Here is an 18,240-nt window from a genome sequence, read left to right as displayed (position 1 = left end):
CAGCTGGGCCTGAGGAAGAGGGGCAGCAAGACTTGGGTGACAATAGTTGGAAATTCTGGGAGGCACAGGTGGAGCTGAGGCAATGAGAGCCTGGATTGGGCAGCTTTCTGGGGCTTCCATGGAGATCCAAAAGACAGCTTTGTCCATAGGGTATACTGGTTTGGTCTGTGGACCAGTCCTGCCTGGGCCCAGCCTCTTCTTATCTCAGCACTAGGAAATGAGAAATACCCCCTTCCCAGGAGAAGTCAGCCACATTCTGGAGGGCTTCTCTCCACCACCTCCCAGTCGGACAACATAGTGAAGGAAGGGTCAGGCCTGGTCATTGGAAACCCCATGACCTTGGGCCAGTCCCAACCCCTCTCCTGAGGTCTGGTTTCACATTTGTAAAATGAGTGTGTTTGGCTGATTTATTTAGATCAGTGGTTCTTAACCCTGGCTGGGGGGCTTTTAAAAAGGATCCTGATGCCGGAGCTCTACCTCAGATCAATCAAATCAGAATTTCTCAGGGTGGGGACCATGAGAGAAGGCAGGCTGCAGGGCCTTACATCCAGCTAAAGTAGCCCAGGGCAGAGAGTCTGAGAAAGAAGACAGGTCTGGCCAGGGCAGGGCAGAGCAGGGCAGGGCTGCGCCCTGGGGCTGACCACTGCCTGTCTTCTCATGAGGCCCACACTTCTTCAACTCAACCCCAGCCTAGCCCAAGCTCACAGAAGTCCTAGGAAAGGTCTGTGCCTGCCCTCCTCCCTCCCATAAGACAGGATGTGGGCTCAAAGAGTGGGGAGGCAGGCTGGAATCTTTAGGGAGTGGCTGTCTCTGGCCTATACATTGGTATGTCTGGGCTTAAAAGCCTCAGAAAGATGGAGCAGCAGTGGGGTGAGGTGTGGGGGTCGAGAAATGCAGGTCAAAGGAGGAACTGAGGAGGAGGAGGTCAAGAAAGAGCAAGCAATGAGCATTTATTATGCATCTCCTCAGTGCTAGGTGCTCTGTGGGATGAACTACAGAGGTGTTTATGATTCTCATAACATCTTGAGATGCACGGTAAGGTTAGGTTCAGAGAGGGTAGATAACTTGCTCAAGACCACACAGCCAGATTGGTAAGGCTGAGGCTTACCAATCTGAGGCTACCTCTTCCTATTCTCAGCCAGCTGGCCCTGCCTGAGCTGGTGCCCACTTCTTTGCTTTATTAAGTGAGTTCTTCTGCCCAGGTAGAGTTTACTGGGCATCATAAGGTCACGTCTGGTTTTCCTGGCTCCACACCATGCCCTATCCCTTATGCCAAGCTGGGTCGAGCTCTGGCTGTAGGGGTTAAAAGCACCTGCAGGCGCCACCCCCCCACCCAAGGGGCTTCTCCCCACATTCCCTTTCAAGGCTCTCTGTTTTCTTTGTGCCTTCTGGAGGAAACCAGTGCTTCCTGACTCCACCTCAGACAAGATCTCCAGCTTCTGGTGGCATGTGCTGTCACCACAGCCACCACCATCACCCCAGGAGCTGGCCCCACCTTCCTAGAAAGCCTGCCCTTTGTCTCCATGAGCCCTGAGGTACTTAGGGCGGGGACTGGCAGGCTTTTCCTGAACAGAGGGCGAATAATCTTCAGCTTTGCAGGTATATGGTCTGTGGCAGAACTACTCAAACCTGCCATAAGAGGTGCCCAAACAGCCATGGACAGTATGTCAATAAATGGGTGAGACCACATTCCAATAAAACTTCACAAGTATAGGGGGATCCCTGGGTGGCTCAGTGGTTTAGCGCCTGCGTTCCGCCTAGGGCATGGTCCTGGAGTCCCGGGATCAAGTCCTGCATCGGGCTTCCTGCATGGAGCCTGCTTCTCCCTCTGCCTGTGTCTCTGCCTCTCTCTGTCTCTCATGAATAAATAAATAAATAAAAATTAAAAAAAAAAAAAACTTTAAGTATAGACACTGAAACATGACTATCCTATAATTTTCATGTGTCATAGAATAGTCTTTTTTCTGTTGGCTCAAAATGTGAAAACCATTCTTAGTTTACAAGGCTGTACAAGAAACAGTGGTGCTCTGGATTTGGCCCAGGAGGCAGTTTGGCAACCCCTGATCTAGGGGGTCACCCAGCTACTCAACAAACACACATCAACTATGCTGGGCTCCATCTCCTCGTGGCCTGTACCTCACTGCTCCTTCTTTTCCACCTCCCTCTGTGCTGACAGGCCTTCTTCCCCACCCAGCAGCACCAGCACACAATCTGCAGAAGGGGACACAGAGGAGAGGCTTCAACGGAGGCCCACACACACCTGCCATCTAGGGTACCTGCATTTTGTCACCTTCCTCTGTAGCATCAACACACATTGCCAAAACTGCTCCTCCTGGCTGCTGTTTGCAAACAGCCACACACACCCAGCTTTAAGAGAAACACACCTACTCACACACACACCAGCTTCGGGGTTGTGTGCTCACCCCTCAAATACACGCTACTTCCCAAATGGACACAGGAGACATGTAGGCTTCTACAGGGGTGGAGGATCTTGTCTACACCCAGGATCTTTGCTGGACGGGGGGCGGCGGCTACTGTCCCCTAGACTCCACAGTAAAATACTCTAAAACAAATAAAAAATAGAACATTCAAAGATAAGATTGGGGTCAGAGTGGGACAGGGGGAGGGTTTGCCAGCAGCCAGAGAGCTACACTAACCCTTGGGTGACTACCAAATGGGAAAGTCCCTTCCTGGACAAGTAGGGCAGGAGGAGGGAGGGAGAGCTGCCCTAGAGCCGCAGGCCCTCCCTGGCAACCCTGGTTGACACAGCAGCTGACAGCAGGACAAGCATGGTGGCAATGGGGATGTAAGCCAGGCCAGCAACTGGGTGACAAGAGGCTCCAGGGTGAGGGTGGGTGTACGAGGGACCCACAGGGACACCTCTGAGAGGGGGGAACTGTAACTGCTTGGGAAGCAAGAGCCCCAAACTGGGATGCCTGTTAATCCCACACACAGGGTGCAGGGAGTGGGGTCTGGTTTGAAATGGATCTCCTCATGGGAAACCCCAGCTCTTCTGAGGGCAAAGGCAAGGATGGAAACCAATAGGGGCTCCTGGGTGTGGCCATGCCTAGGGCCATCTTTACTGCTGGCCAGTGCTTCCATCCAAACATACAATTAAAAAGAGGATTCCCACCAGGTCAACTGGTCTGCTACTTGCACCTCCCTCCATACCTATCAGATTGGGGGCAGCGGGGGGGCGCAGCTGAGTCCAACCAGTGAGGCCCACCACACTAGAGTGCACCCAGACTGGAGAACAGTCCCTCAGGCCACAGCAGCTTTGCTTAGGGTCCTGACACATGCCTGGCCCCAGCCTTGGAACCTGGTGGGCCCCATCCTGGGGCCAAGAGCCAAATCACAGACCCCTCTACCAGAGTGGCACGTGCTAACATGCGGTTATACAGTCTGTCCTTTGGGGTTGTTTATCTATCTGTCTGGGTGGGGGAGACACTGGGCCACAGAAAGTGAGCCTAGGGCGGAGACCTGAGAACCAGGACGTTCCACCTGAAAACAGGGGCTGCATTGTTTCCACACTACCCCACAGGCATCCAACCAGGAGACCAAGATCTTTTAGGAGATCTCTGTAGTTTTCCAGAAACCCTGTAAACAACTCCTGCCCCACAGCAACAATGGCCTCAAAGTATAGAAGCCCAAGTGGATGGCCAAGACTCAAGCCAAGGAGGCCATTGCTGGTGCCAAGGTCTGAGGGCATGAAAGATGCTAATGGATATTCGTGAAGTTGAGAAGAAGATAAATCCTTCCTCTGCCAAGGTCAAAGGGCAGAGTTTAAAAGGGACCTGAGAAACAATTTAGTCCAAGACTCATTTTATGGAGAAAACCAAGGATCACAGAGAGGAGGGGACATGCCTCGGTCACCCTGACCAGGGCCCAGATTTCCCTACCACTGTCCAGCACTGTTGATCCTGGGTCCCTGGGAGAGCTCACTGGTTTTCATCATGGGCTTTCCTCACACAGATGTAAAGGTTTCACTCCTGCCAGATTCTCTGAGCTGCTCTAAGAAGCGAGCCAAGGGTAAGAACTACCTTGAGATCTGTCCAGAGAATCACCTCCAAGGCACTTCTTGGAATGCCAAGCCAGGTGCTTGCCTAGTGGGCCCAGAGTCCTACGGAATCCAGAAGCAAAGGACTTCTAGGCTTATGGCCTTCCCCAGAGACCAGCAAGTCCCTTATGTCTTGGTGGCTTAAAAGACAAGTGGGCAGAAAATCTCAACTCCATGTTCTTGTCCACCCTTACCCGTGCCCACTGTTGACAGTGCCCATTTTTCTTTTTATTGATAAGATCAACAAATCCCACCCAAACACCTAAGTCCTGCCATGCGGCCTAAGACCTGCCTAGGGCTGAGGCGCATTGATTCTTACTCAGCTTCTCTGCATGCTTCCTCTTTCCACAAACAAGCTAGTCATAAAAATAACCACTACTGGTACTGTCACTGCTCGTGAAGTGGCCTGGGCACAGCTGCTTGGTAGCTAAGGAAACTGAGGCTCAGAGAGATTAAGTTACTCACTTGAGACACAGCCACAGAGCACCGGAGCCCGGATTGGACTCTGATCCACGTAACTCCAAAGCTAGCACTCACAGCCTCTACACCATGTGGCCTCGCTGGCCTGGGTGACCAGAAGCACCAACAGGCAGGGCTGGGTAGCCTGTACAAGTTCAATTTCTTAAGCTCCCTACAGAAGGATCAGGCTCAAAGCAAGCATATATCCTGCTCAAAACAAAAGCATGAACAAGCCAAAAGTCAGTCATTCACTAAAAGGATGGGGAAGATCCATTTCGGTAAGATCCTAACAGTTCCCCAGCCACTTTACCACAAGAAAGCCAGGGAATGAAACAATGAAATGGAAATCACAATCTAGATCTTTCCAGATACATTCTATAGACAGTTAGCAATGCAAGAACTCAGAGCCCAGCCAAATGTTCCCATTCTGGGGACTCACAGAAGGGCCACCTGATCCTGGACCCCAGGACCTACCTTGCAACCCTCCAGCCTGGGCTGGTCCAGGCTTTCTGTTTCTTGCAGGACCACGGGTGGTGGGGTCCCCGAACCCCGTGCGGCCTTGGCCATCACCCAGCTCCATAGGCAATGCATGGTGGGGGTCCCAAGCCCAGGGTCCCCAGCAGCCCCAGCCCCGGGAGCAGTGTCTCAGAAAAGGACAAGGCAGGGAGAGCAGTTTCTGTTTTCATGACTGTAGTGAACAGTCACTGTAGCCAAAAATAGTTTGTGCCTGGGAGCTGGGGAGTCAGCACATACCTCCTAGAGCAGGTGCTAGTTGTAAGATACTCCGGCTCTGGCGGGCCTCACTGCAGGGGCCTAAGGACCCAGACACCCAAGATACCTGGGATACCAGGCCACAGACAGAGAGGTGTTCTCTGCCTCACTGCTCACCTCCAGAAAGTTTGACCTGAGTCAATAAGGAACACCATCGTCTCCCTCCTCCCAGTGAATCATCTGGGGAACCCCCACCCCCACATGAAATCCAACTATCCCCAACTTTCCTGGAGCTCTCACACATTTGGGACTGGGTGGTTTGGACAACCACAGGAAGAGTCCTGTGAACTACGGCGATACCCTAGATGGGACATAAGACAACCATTACAAATGAGGTGCGGCTGTCGAAGCTCTTAGAACTTTACCATATACACGTGAAAAAAAATGTAGTAGAGGTTAAGGGGGGCTGCCAGTGGCTGTTGGGAGTTGTGGGAGGATTTTGTTTGTTGTTTTGTTTGTTTTTAAAGTAGGCTTCAATTCAAGGCCCTGAGATGGAGAGTCACATGCTGTAACTACCTCGTTGTTTTCTTTTTGGAGCTGTTTTTTTTTTCAAATTTGCCTGCAATGAATATTTGTAACTAGATTTATGAAATGCTATTTTGAAATAAAACTGTGAAAAAGGAAAAATGTTCAGGTGTCACAGAGGGAATGTATCACATGGTTCTTAGAGAACTGAAAATTTGGGTTTGGGTGTATCTTGTGACGCCTGCTATGGAGCCAGATATCCTGGATATGGATCCTGGCCACATCACATACCATCTAGGGGACCTCAGATAAATGACACCTTCAGTTTCTCTAGCTCAAATGCATATTGAGCATTAAAGCATTGCCTCCTGCTATAGACTAAATATTTGTGCCCCCACCCCCCACCTCAAAACCTAATCCTCAGGGTGTTGATACTAGAGTAGGGTTTTTGGGAGGTGAGGGGATTATTAAGGGTGGAAGCTTCACGATAGGAACAGTGCCCCTAGAAAAGAGACCCCAGAGAGCTGCCTGGCCCCTCCTACTATGCAAAGACATAGCAGAGACAGCTGCCTATGAACCAGGAAGTGGGTTCTCACCAGATGCTGAATCTGCTGGCACCCTGATCTTGGATTTCCCAGCCTCCAGAACTGTGAGAAATACATTTCTGTTGCTCATAAGCTCCCAGTCTATAGTATTTTGTTATAGCAGACTAAGACATCACGTTATAAGGCTTTGGGGAGGACTGAATGAGAGACATTCCATGTACAGCTCATAGCTCAGCCCCAGGCACACTGGGAACACTCACTAAAGAATTATAGCACAGGGGTGCCTGGCTGGCTCGGTCAGTGGAGTATGTGACTCTATATCTCAAGGCTGTGGGTTTGAGCCCCAAGATGGATGTAGGGATTACTTAAAAATAAAACAATACTTAAAAAAAAAAAAAAAGAAGAAGAGGGATGCCTGGGTGGCTCAGCAGTTGAGCATCTGCCTTTGGCTCAGGGCGTGATCTCGGGGTTTGGAGATCGAGTCCCATATTGGGCTTCCAGCATGAAGCCTGCTTCTCCCTCTGCCTATGTCTCTGCCTCTCTCCCTGTGTGTGTCTCTCATGAATAAATAAATAAAAATTAAATTAAAAAAAGAATTATAGCATAAATTCCTTAATAAACTTCATTTAAAAAAGAAGAAAGAGAAAGAAAAGTCAACAATGAAGGCTGACTGGAAGGAAATGCACCAAAATGTTTATACTATTTCCTGAGAGTAGTAAGATTAAGGGATAAATCATCAATAAATGTAGAATTATTATTTTACTTTCTATGCTTTTCACATTTTGAAAATGAACATCTAGGTAAATTACTGGATATTAAAAAAAGAAAAGCAAAAAGCCAAGAAGCAATGATTACCTCTGTGAAGGATTACAGGTTACTTAACTTTGCTTCTCTATATTTTCTAATCTGAAATAAATACTTAGTGCTTTCACAGTGAAGAAAAAGAGAAATGTCATCAAAAACAAAAATGAGGGGATGGGTTCACTAATTATATTCTAGAAATGTGATCTCTGCTGGCCCCACCAGGGTCAGGCATTATACAGTATCTCGAGCCTGAGGCCCTTTGTCTCCCACACAGACACAGGAGCTCTGCTCAATGATGGAAATGGGACACAGTGGTCACCCCTGAGACCCACGGGGGAAAGCCAGGCGACCCATCCCCATGGAGAGGCCCTGCTGAGGGTGGAGACCACTGCTCTTGCCATCTGGGGATGACGGTGTTTATGCACACCTCTTCTGCCACCCGGACTGTCTTTCCTCCAGGAACCCATTTCCCCGAGTGCAGGTGGCACTGAGCCTTCAGACCCCACACTCTCCACCATGCTATTAATGGGCTGAACCATGAGCCAGTGTGGGCTAACTGGAGTTTCTCATCTTCCTAGCCCTGTGATTGGTTCTGGTATAACATATGACCAAAGGCAGGCCATTCAGAGCCTTCCCTGGGATTTTTCAGCTATCATTCTTGGGAAGAAGTTCTCCCAGGCAAGCACTACCAGTTATGCATGAAGAAAGTGAGGCTTAGCAGCTGGTGCCTGGGGCCTGCCATGTGAAGTGGGCCTGGCTGAGTAGTATACGCTAACTGCATCATCTGAACTTCTGTGTCCAGACTTCCTCAGACTTGTATTACTTCAGCTGACAAGTCTTTAGTTTATACCAGTCAGTATTGGAACTTGCTATAGCAAAATTCCAATTAGTAGGAGAATATAATCGCTTGTACTTAGTATGTACTTACTATGTGCCCTGGTACCATTAATGCCTCCATCTATTTATCCCTCCCTTTCAACCATCTCATCAATAGACAGCTACTGAATACTGACTGTGTGCCAGACACTTTATTCCACGCTAGGAATATGACAGCAAACAAAATATGTAATCTTTTTCTAGCCTCTAGCAAGCTTATATCTATTAGGGAAACATAATTTATTTTTTTTAATTTATTTTTTATTGGTGTTCAATTTACCAACATACAGAATAACCCCCAGTGCCCGTCACCCATTCACTCCCACCCCCCACCCTCCTCCCCTTCTACCACCCCTAGTTCGTTTCCCAGAGTTAGCAGTCTTTACGTTCTGTCTCCCTTTCTGATATTTCCCACACATTTCTTCTCCCTTCCCTTATATTCCCTTTCACTATTATGAATGAGAACATATAATGTTTGTCCTTCTCCGACTGACTTACTTCACTCAGCATAATACTCTCCAGTTCCATCCACGTTGAAGCAAATGGTGGGTATTTGTCATTCCTAATAGCTGAGTAATTGGGAAACATAATTTAAAAAATAAAATAAAATATGTACTTGAAATTTGTGAATAAATGCTAAAAAGGAAAGAGCATGTTGAGATACGGGGGGCATCTCATTTTAGACAGGGTGGCCTCTCTGAAGAACAGACTTCTAAAGATCCTAGCCATGTGAGTATAGAAATTTCCAGGCAGAGGAAACAGAACATACAAAGGCCCTGGGCTATGACAGGAAACCTGACGTATTCTGGCACAAGGCGAAGTGCGGAGGGGTAGGAGATGGTGTGGAAGAAGGAGGCAGATGCCAAATACTTCAGGGCCTTGCAGATAATGGTGAAGGGGCTTAGATCTTATGCTGAGTGCAAGACATTAAATGAAGGACTGTACTCAGAAAAGTGAAATGATCAGATCTGGGGTATCAGAAAAATCATACTTGGCTGAAAAATGAAATGAAGGAGAGGGCAAGAATAGACAGAGTGATGATAGGTGCTACTGCGCAAGTCCGTGCAGTAGCTAGGCCTGGGGAAAGGGCAGTACTGAAAAAGAGACATAGGTGGATTTGGGATTTATTTGGAAATAGAGCCAGGAGGCTTTGCTAGTCAATCAAATGTGGAGGTTAAGGATGCAAAAGGAATGAGAAGTGACTCCTCAGTTTCTACCTAGAGAACGTACAACAGAATAAACAGGCTGAGAGGGAAGGGACTTGTCCATTAGCAAGTGGCAAAATCCAATTTCTGTCTGCCTCCCAAAACCAGGTTCTGAGCTATTTCCAATCTTGCTCCTTGCCCCAAAGCATATGGATGAGAACCAAGTCACCAAAACGTCTATGTTGATTGTCTTGAAAAGAAGGGTAATAAGAGAAGAGGTTTTGTCTGCAATAATTAAAACACTGTGGTGTGGACACAAGAATTCCCCAATGATATCTGGCTGGTGAGGTGTGTCTTAGAGCAATCTTGCCTTTGAGGCCAGTCCCGGAGGATGGAAGAACACAAACTGGCAGCCCAGGAGCTGGATGGCCCCAGAGGTGGCTCCAGCACACCCTAAGCCAGAGTCATCCCACAGCAGGACTACAGGCACACAGTTGACCCAAGTCCAGCCCCTCACCAAACAGAGCAGAGGCAGCTCAGGAATCCCGACCTCAGCAGCCCCCAAATACCTCCCTGCAGCGGCCCCTGTAATTCAACCTTCACGAGCCTAGATGAGAAAGTTCCTGAGACCCCTCAGCCCAAGAGACCAGAGCTCTGGGTGATCTGATCTTAATTTGTTCATTCAACGAGGACACTTCAATGTGCCAGGTGGCAGGGACAGAGTCTCGAACAAAATAGCCCGATTCCTGCCTGCATGGCTCTTCCAGTCTGGCCAGTTTTCACTGGACACGGCAGCAGCCCAGAAATCCAAAGAATTGAGGAGATGGACTCACCATTCATAAATGCCAACCAGTAGAAGGGGCGACCAGGACCATCATGCTCTGATTTTTTCCGATTTCTAGAAACCAGGGGCAACCTCACACTCAAAGCTTCAAAGAGGGCCTTTTGGCTCAGAATTAGAAAATAAATCACTTCATCAATTGGAGAGAGGGAGGTATGCAAGTTCGATTAGGACAGGAACCCATGCGTGCCACCTGGAACAGGACCTGGCATACAACAGGAACTAACTACACTGAATGAGAGCCTGACTGGGAGGGCAGGAGACAACACAGGAAGGCCCTCGGCTCTGTATGGTGCCCCATCTCAGCCCTTCCTCTCCTAGGGCCCCATCTGCTTCCTCAGCTGTTATCTGTAGATCTGTACATCCCACCACCCTGCAAGCCCCCCAAGAAGACTGTATTTTGTTCATCAGTTATCCCCCACCATAATTTTTTTTTTTAAGATTTTATTTATTTATTCATAGAGACAGAGAAAGAGAGGCAGAGACACAGGCAGAGGGAGAAGCAGGCTCCATGCAGGGAGCCCAACGTGGGTCTCGATCCAGGGTCTCCAGGATCATGTCCTGGGCTGCAGGCGGAGCTAAACCGCTGCGCCACCGGGGCTGCCCTCCCCCCCCAATTAATCCGGATAAGTGATCAATGTATGTAGAATGAATGTATATTAAGGAAAGACGGAGGAGGAAAGGAAGAAAAGGACAAAGGACAGAGGGAGGGAGGAAGGGAGAGAGAAAGAGATCAGTTCAATCATACAGTTGCAGGAGGTAACCCCAGGCTGGGCTCTTCTAAATAAGAAACCAAGTCAAGGAAGGAACTCTGGCTTTGCAATCACAGAGACCTGACTTTGAATCCTGACCCAGCTAACAGGCTCACTGTGTGACACTGACCTGTCACTCAACTTCTCTAAACCTCAGTTTGCTCAGCAATAAAATGGGAACCAAGGTGTCCCCGCCTCCCTCTACCCTGGGTATAAGGATTAAAGAGGACAATATAAACACAAAAGCGCCACCTTCCTTCCATGCCACCCCACTTCCAGCCCTTCTCCTGACTGGTTGGGTGACATGGGCACGCTGGCCCCCCGTCCAGGCCTCCACCGCCCCATCCTGCTGGGCTGGTACTGACACCTCAAATTGTCAGTAGCAAAGCAGCCTTGGGCTGCTGGAGCCAACACGCTGGTGCCGATCCCTCCACGCAGTCTCGGGAGAGTGTGAGCTGCATTTGGAGGTGGCTCCCAGCTGCCAAGAGCAAGGCTGTTGAACCGTGGAGCCTCTGGCTCTGGGGAGTGGGTGGGGGTGACGGGAAGATGGGCAGGAGGAGAGGCTCAGCAGAAGGGTAGCAGGATTCATGTGCCTTAAAGCTGAACCCAGGAGCCAAATACCGACTCGCTTTTGCAGTTTACTTTTTCACAGCCTCCTGCTTCATCCAGCCCGCTCGCCAGGGCCCATACAGAGCTACGGCCACTCCCAGCCAGTGGGAAACCAAGATGGTGGCAGACTTCAGGTAGTTTTCTTCCCCATCCCCAAGAGAAGGCCTGATTTTCAACATGAGAATTCGAGGGGAGTAGAGGAAAGGCTGTAAAGAGAAACTTGCCCAGTCAGAGCCTTAACAAAACCCCCTTACCGGATTCGCCTGCATCTTCAGTTGACAAAACACCACCAGCAAGAGCTCACTCAGGGGAGCCTGTGGCCTGTTGCTTGGGCCCTGGAATCTCGGCCTCTGCAGTACCCACCTCTCACTCTCACGGCTGGGACTGATCCCAGTCAGTGCTCGCCACTTCCTCTAACAACTTCCAACAGGGAAATTGCCCAAAGGAAAAAAAATGGCTCCATGCCAGCAGGCTCTGAAATCATTTCCCCCCAGCTGCAGCCACAAGATGAAGCTGTGATTTTTAACCTGTGGAAGCTTCAAGGGGTGAGGGTGGAGGAGAGAGTCACAGTGTGTGACTCTATGTGTCTGGAGAGGGAGGGGAAAGGCACCCTGCCTCTGAACCCAGGCTCAAGCTCAGTGCTAGGCCTGAGGGCCCCTCCTCCACGCGGCACCCCCCGTTTCCCACACCAGCACCTTCTCACCTTTCACTGTCCTCATGATGAACCCAGCGTCTCACCAGCAGGGGTTTTAGTTTCCCTAAAACAATTCTAATGTTCTCTCTCCCCCTCCAGTACACATGCACGGCATTGATCTCCAGATAAATCCCTCCATGCGAAGATTTCCATGAACTGACCCTTTGCTCACTGGTCTCCTCCCAGGCCAAGCCCTTTGCGAGCACTTCCTTTGAGTCCCAAGCAGCTCTCTCAGACCTCAGGGTCTCTGCTGGTACGGTTTCCGCCCTCTTGTCCTTCCTGCCAGCCTAGCTCCCAGCTCTGAGGGAAGCTCTCCCTGGTGCTGGTCCTTCTCCGACTCCCAGGGTGGGTTTGCCTGCTTGCTCCCATGAATCCCAGGCTGCCTTTTGTCAGGGTATTTGGTGTCGGCTCTCAGCAAGTCTCACCACAGCCTATGAGCTCCTGGGGTGGGGGAGTGTCTCTAGCATCTCAGTTGTGAGCACAAAGTCCCGCCAGGGCAGGCTCCAGACCTGCCCTGTCCAATACAGCCAGGGCCATGTGTCTCTACGTTAAAATTCATAAAACAGGGATCCCTGGGTGGCGCAGCGGTTTAGCGCCTGCCTTTGGCCCAGGGCACGATCCTGGAGACCCAGGATCGAATCCCACGTCGGGCTCCCGGTGCATGGAGCCTGCTTCTCCCTCTGCCTGTGTCTCTGCCTCTCTCTCTCCCTCATGAATAAATAAAATCTTAAAAAAAAAAATTCATAAAACAAAATTCAAATTTTGGTTTATCAGTCACACTAATCCTGTTTCAAGTGCTCCGTGGTCATATGTGGTTGATGGCTACCATGCTGGGTAGGGCAGTACAGAATGCTGCTATCGTCACCGAAAGTTCTATTGGATAGGGTCGCTCTAGACAAAGATCTGATGGTTGAGTAAACGTATGAAGATGTCTCCCAGGCTGTCTGTCTCCAAAGAAGCTAGAATTAAAGGTCATTTAAGTCCAAAGCACCCACAGCAGGCTCTGGAGCTGCAGAGGGCTGAGATTGGACTCGGAAGGGAAGAAAGAGAGCAGAGTCCCTTCATCCACACCAGAAACCAGGAAGTGTCACTACCACCCTGTGGCCACTTCCACATGCATCCCTTCTCTTCATCAAGCAGAAGGGCACTATTTCCCAGAAGGGTCAAGATAAGCAGAGAACTGAGAGGCCCAAAGGACAACTCCCAGCACTGGAAGGCCATGCCCAGAGGCCTCAGGGAATGGCTTTGCAGTCCTGAGCCACTGTCAGCAGTGACAGCTCAGGCAAAGGAAATTGCCAGACTTCATGGTTCAGATCTGTTCTCCAAAAAACCAACCAAATAAAAAAAAAAGATACACAGATAAGACCATGTCTTGGGGCAGCCAGGGTGGCTCAGCGGTTTAGTGCCACCTTCAGCCCAGGGTGTGATCCTGGAGACTCAGGATTGAGTTTCACATCGGGCTCCCTGCGTGGAGCCTGTTTCTCCCTCTGCCTGTGTCTCTGGCTCGCTCGCTCTCTCTCTCTCTCATGAATAAATAAATAAATAAATCTTAAAAAAAAAAAAAAAAAAGACCATGTTTTAAACTCTCCATCTGGGACTCCCGGGTGGCTCGGCGATTGAGCATCTGCTTTTGGCTCAGGGCGTGATCCCGGAGTTCCAGGATCGAGTTCCACATTGGGCTCCCCCCAGGGAGCCTTTTCTCCCTCTGCCTGTGTCTCTGCCTCTCTCTGTATGTCTCTCATGAATAAATAAATAAAATATTTTTTTTAATTTTTTTTTTTTTAATTTATTTATGATAGGCACACAGTGAGAGAGAGAGAGGCAGAGACACAGGCAGAGGGAGAAACAGGCTCCATGCACCGGGAGCCCGACGTGGGATTCGATCCCGGGTCTCCAGGATCGCGCCCTGGGCCAAAGGCAGGCACCAAACCGCTGCGCCAACCAGGGATCCCATAAATAAAATATTTTTTAAAATAAAAATAAAAAAATAAACTCTATCTTAGGGCGTCTGGGTGGCTCAGGTTATGATCCCAGGGTCCTGAGATCCAGCCTCACGTGGCGGGAGTGGTGCTGCTCAGCAGCCTCCATCCCATGAGGACTTTCATTCATTCCTTGGTCACCTTTTCACCCAGCAAATATTTGCCAAGGGCTTCCCACAGGCCAGGTGCTGTGCAGCTGTGCACATGGACTCTTCTAGGCACAGGATGAAGCCTTCTGTGTGTGCCTCTATGTGCACAGATGGGCACCCTTCAGACAGTTATTGCTAAGCTGGTTTGCAGAAATCCTACTTTTAACTAGTCTACTGTTAAAGAGGAATGAGATGCATTTGTATGACTAACACAGAGACGAGATTAAGACAGAAAATACTGTATGAGCCCATTTTAGCAACTATAAAAAATAAAAATAAAAAAAGAAACAAATTTGTATGTAAATAAGAACAATGTGCCATCCTGGATTGGCTCCTAGAACTGAAAAGAAGACACTAATGGAAAAACTGGTGAAATCCAAAAAGAGTCTGGAATTTAGTTAACAGTAACATACCAACGTTTTCTGTTTTGACAAATGTACAACAGTAATGTATGATGTTAATGATGGGGGAATCTGGGTGAGGACCATACAGGAACCACTGCAGTTTTCCCATAAATCTAAAACTCTTCCAAAATAAAACATTTTTTAAGAAAATTAGCCATGTTCAGATGCCATTCAGAAGCTAAAGGGTTCTATCTCTGATGTCAATTTTGGAAAAGCATGGGTTTTTATGCTGTTTAGACCTTCGGTTTCTAAGATTTGCACCTATCTTTGATGGGTGGAAGTTTTAGAACCAATTCCGGCTACAAGCACACAAGACCCATCAGGGCCAAAAACAGGGTAGAGTAGGTGTCAGAGTCCAAACAACCATCTGAGTGTAAAATCAGACCCATACCCTGGGACCAATCTTGAGGCCTACGCCAGGGAGCTGCTCTAACTCCGGGCCCCCATCACTATGCCCTCATACAGGTAATAAAGAGAGATTCCAGGAGCAGAGCTGAGTGGAGGCTGCCCCCTCCCCAATCAGCAGGGGCTGGGGTTACTAATGGAAACTGCCCTCCTTTCCAACCTTCAGCATGCTCTGGCCTGAGCCTAAGAACCAACCTGAGATTTGAAGGGAAGAAACAGAATAATCTTGAGAAAAGGGGTCTGGAGACTTTAGGGAAGACATACTGTGATACCCAGCCAATGGTTCCTTGTGATCCTTAAAACCCATGCAGAAAGCTGTTGGTCTGCTCCCCAGCTCCTCTCAGGTAGCCTGGCCCACCCTTCTCATGCTCCCTACCCTTTCAGGCCTCATTCCTCAAACTTTCTGGTAAGGATGCCCATGACTGGCCTTTGGCACCAGGGATGGGGGCGGCAGGGTGGGGGTGGCAGTGAGGAAGCTTCTGTCCCTGCCACCCTTCTTAGGCCTTGAACAGATTCCCATTGCCTCTTGATTCAGAAAACTGCCTCCAGCCTTCCCTTCATTCCCTTCTTTGCACTCCCCAGACGGTTATTTCAAGCTACCTGTGTGCAAACCTCCAGCAGTCCCTGTGGGTCTGGCTCTCACTCAGGAATAACAGCGGCTGAGGATGAAAAGTGAGGAAATTGCCCAAATTTTCTCTCCTCCACCCCAGTGAACACCACTGTGGTTCTAAGTACTTGACCTTCCCAAGTGCTTCACAGTGTAAGAGGCACATGGGTCATGGTACAGCCCCAGACTACAGAGGCCTCGCAGTGAAGGGCTGGCCCAGCTCCTGGAAGCACAACCCTTTAACGAGTGAAGCGTGTTGGTATGGTCACAAGAGGGGTGCCAAAGAGGCCCAAGGACTCCCCAGGGCAATGGCTTGTGCCGGCCTTCCTGAGGGTACCAACTTTCCCAGGGCTCCTCCCAGAAGCTGACTTGTGGGTAGACGGCTCAGGCCCTAGAGCTGGGAAGGTAGATCATGGGGCTGTGATTCTAAAGAGGCTTCTCTTGTGGGGCATGAAAAGTCAGAGTAATCTGTGCCACTCACTCAGAACCAAACCCTCGACTCCTGGGACATCCACCACAAGAATGAGATTCAACCCTACCTCCCCTCTCAATCGTCACACTGAGCCCAACACTCAGTGGGTTGTCGTGGAGCATGTATTCCAGCAGGAGAGAACAGATAGACGACATACAGTTAGATACACTCCAGAAAGTGGTCGGTGTCAATGAGAAAAATCAGCCAACATGCACTGGTAGAAAATAAAGGGTATGAGTGATCTATATATCAGGTTATCAGAGAAGGCTGCTCAGAGGAGGTGACAATGGACCTGATGCTATAGTGATGTCCCCAGTAGGAGCCAAGGAGAAAGCACTCCAGGGAGAGGAAGAGGGTGGGGATGGGGAGAGGTAGACAAGTCTGCAGATCTGGGAGCAGAGCTCACGGGGTTCACATACGTGAGGGAGGGCAAGGGAAGACTCAGGGCTGTAGCTTGAGCAACTGGGCAGATGATGCTACTGTTCTCTGAGATGGGCAGAGGAGGGAAGAAAACATGTCTATGTGAATAGAAGGAGAAGAGCAAGAGTTCGGCCTGAAACATGTTGTTTCTGAGCGGCCTCACGGTCCCCGGGCAGCTGGAGATGCTCTTGCTCTCTCACCCTGACCCCGTCGTTCCCACAGAGTTCTCTGCTCAGTCTCGACCCCAGTCCCCCGGGCCATGTAGCATCCTGGTTCCCAAACCATATCTGGCTCTTGGGCTCTTCCTCCTACCTAACCCTTCCACACAAATGAGCCTGCCCTCTCATTTACCACCAGCTCTGAGGCATCACTCACAACCTCATGACTCAAACATCACCTAACTCAGTATCTGCTATGCCTCCAGGTCTGGCTGGGAGACCCCGGTCCCAGCTGCCCCCTGCAGCCAGTCTCCATGGCTCCAGCTTCTGCAACGGGCACATCTGGCTCCTGTCTCACAGGCAGATATAGGTGGAACTGGGTGCCTGGCACACTGGCAGATCTCTGCAGATCTAAGGAGAATGCCTGGAGAAGCTAAACCAACTGATGGAGACGGCTCAGGCCCTAGAATGGAAGTTAGAAGGCACAGTTTGGAGTACAGAAGGCCTGGGTCAGAACCCAAGGGTGTCCCTATTACCAGCTCCAGACTATCACAGAGCCCTTTGGCCTCTTGAATGTGTGGTGGTCCTCTGTCAAGGAGGGATGCTGCTGGGGAGATGCTGGGCAAGTCATTGCCTCTGTGGGGCACCCTTCACTGCAAGCTACAGATGCAGGTGTGAAGGGAAATTGCTTTTCACCTCTGAGACTGGGGGAGAGGAGGAGTAAAGGTTGGGGTTAGCAGGGGTGGGGTGGGGGGGCAGGATTCAACTCTTCCTAGCTCCCAAGTCCATGATTTTAAACATGATATCATGGACAACCATTATATATATGTTGAGATCTCCTTCCTATACGGCAGAAAGCTGTTAAGACAGGTGGGTGGGGGATGCCTGGGTGGCTCAGCGGTTGAGCGTCTGCCCTTGGCTCAGGTCGTGACGCCAGGGTCCTAGGATCGAGTCCTGCATTGGGCTCCCCACAGGGAGCCTGCTTCTCCCTCTGCCTATGTCTCTGCCTCTCTCTCTCTGTCTCTCATGAATAAATAAATAAAATCTTAAAAAAAAAAAAAAAAGACAGGTGGGTGGGTGGAGAGACATGGCTCCTTATACATGTGTGCATGTGTAAGTGTTAACAATGCCCTAGGAAACACCATCTCACAGGGCAGTTTCCCTCAGCCTTCACACAGACAAGCTCCTTCCTGCCAGCTTTATAACCACTGGCGTGCACCACAAATATGAGGGCCGCCAGGGCTAGGCCAGGCCAGGCACATGTGATGTGTTGACAGCACCCTGTGGGTTCCCCGTTCACCCCCACCTGCTCCACTCACCTCATGACAAGACCTTCTAAGTTTATGTCACTTCCTGTCCAGGAAATCTCTCCCAGGAAAAATTCCTAAATATACAAATAGCTGCATAAATCATATTAACTACTGCATTAGATAGAATACCCAAGGACTGAGATGAGCCTCTGCCTGATAAACCACATCCCATGCACACAATCAAACATTATACAGCTACTTTAAAAAGGGAGGGGGGTTATGTGTGAAAGTATGAAGAAAACATGCTGGCTAGCATAGCAAATGATAAGAACAAAACTGTTTATTCAGGATGGCTAGTATGTTGTTGTTTTTTTAAGA

General features: G+C 49.6%; 1 protein-coding gene across 9 annotated transcripts in view; it reads right to left on the bottom strand.

Annotated features, from left to right (window-relative positions):
- KSR1 (kinase suppressor of ras 1) overlaps nt 1-18,240 on the bottom strand; it is a 155,735-nt gene that overhangs the window by 51,918 nt on the left and 85,577 nt on the right. The window contains exon 1 of one of the 9 annotated variants that reach the window (XM_038548217.1): nt 11,579-11,904. The exons of 7 other annotated variants lie outside the window; for them this stretch is intronic. In XM_038548217.1, the coding sequence (XP_038404145.1) occupies nt 11,579-11,593 (15 nt within the window). In that variant the 5' untranslated portion in view covers nt 11,594-11,904. Of the gene's footprint in view, nt 1-4,990; nt 5,171-11,578; nt 11,905-18,240 lie in introns of those variants that run through there. One more of the 9 variants, XM_038548216.1, reaches the window with a different exon arrangement.

The sequence above is a fragment of the Canis lupus genome, chromosome 9 (genome assembly GCF_011100685.1).
Source record: "Canis lupus familiaris isolate Mischka breed German Shepherd chromosome 9, alternate assembly UU_Cfam_GSD_1.0, whole genome shotgun sequence".
Lineage (NCBI taxonomy): Eukaryota > Metazoa > Chordata > Mammalia > Carnivora > Canidae > Canis > Canis lupus.
Note: the sequence above shows the minus strand (reverse complement) of the source record. Positions and strands in the feature narration are given on the sequence as shown.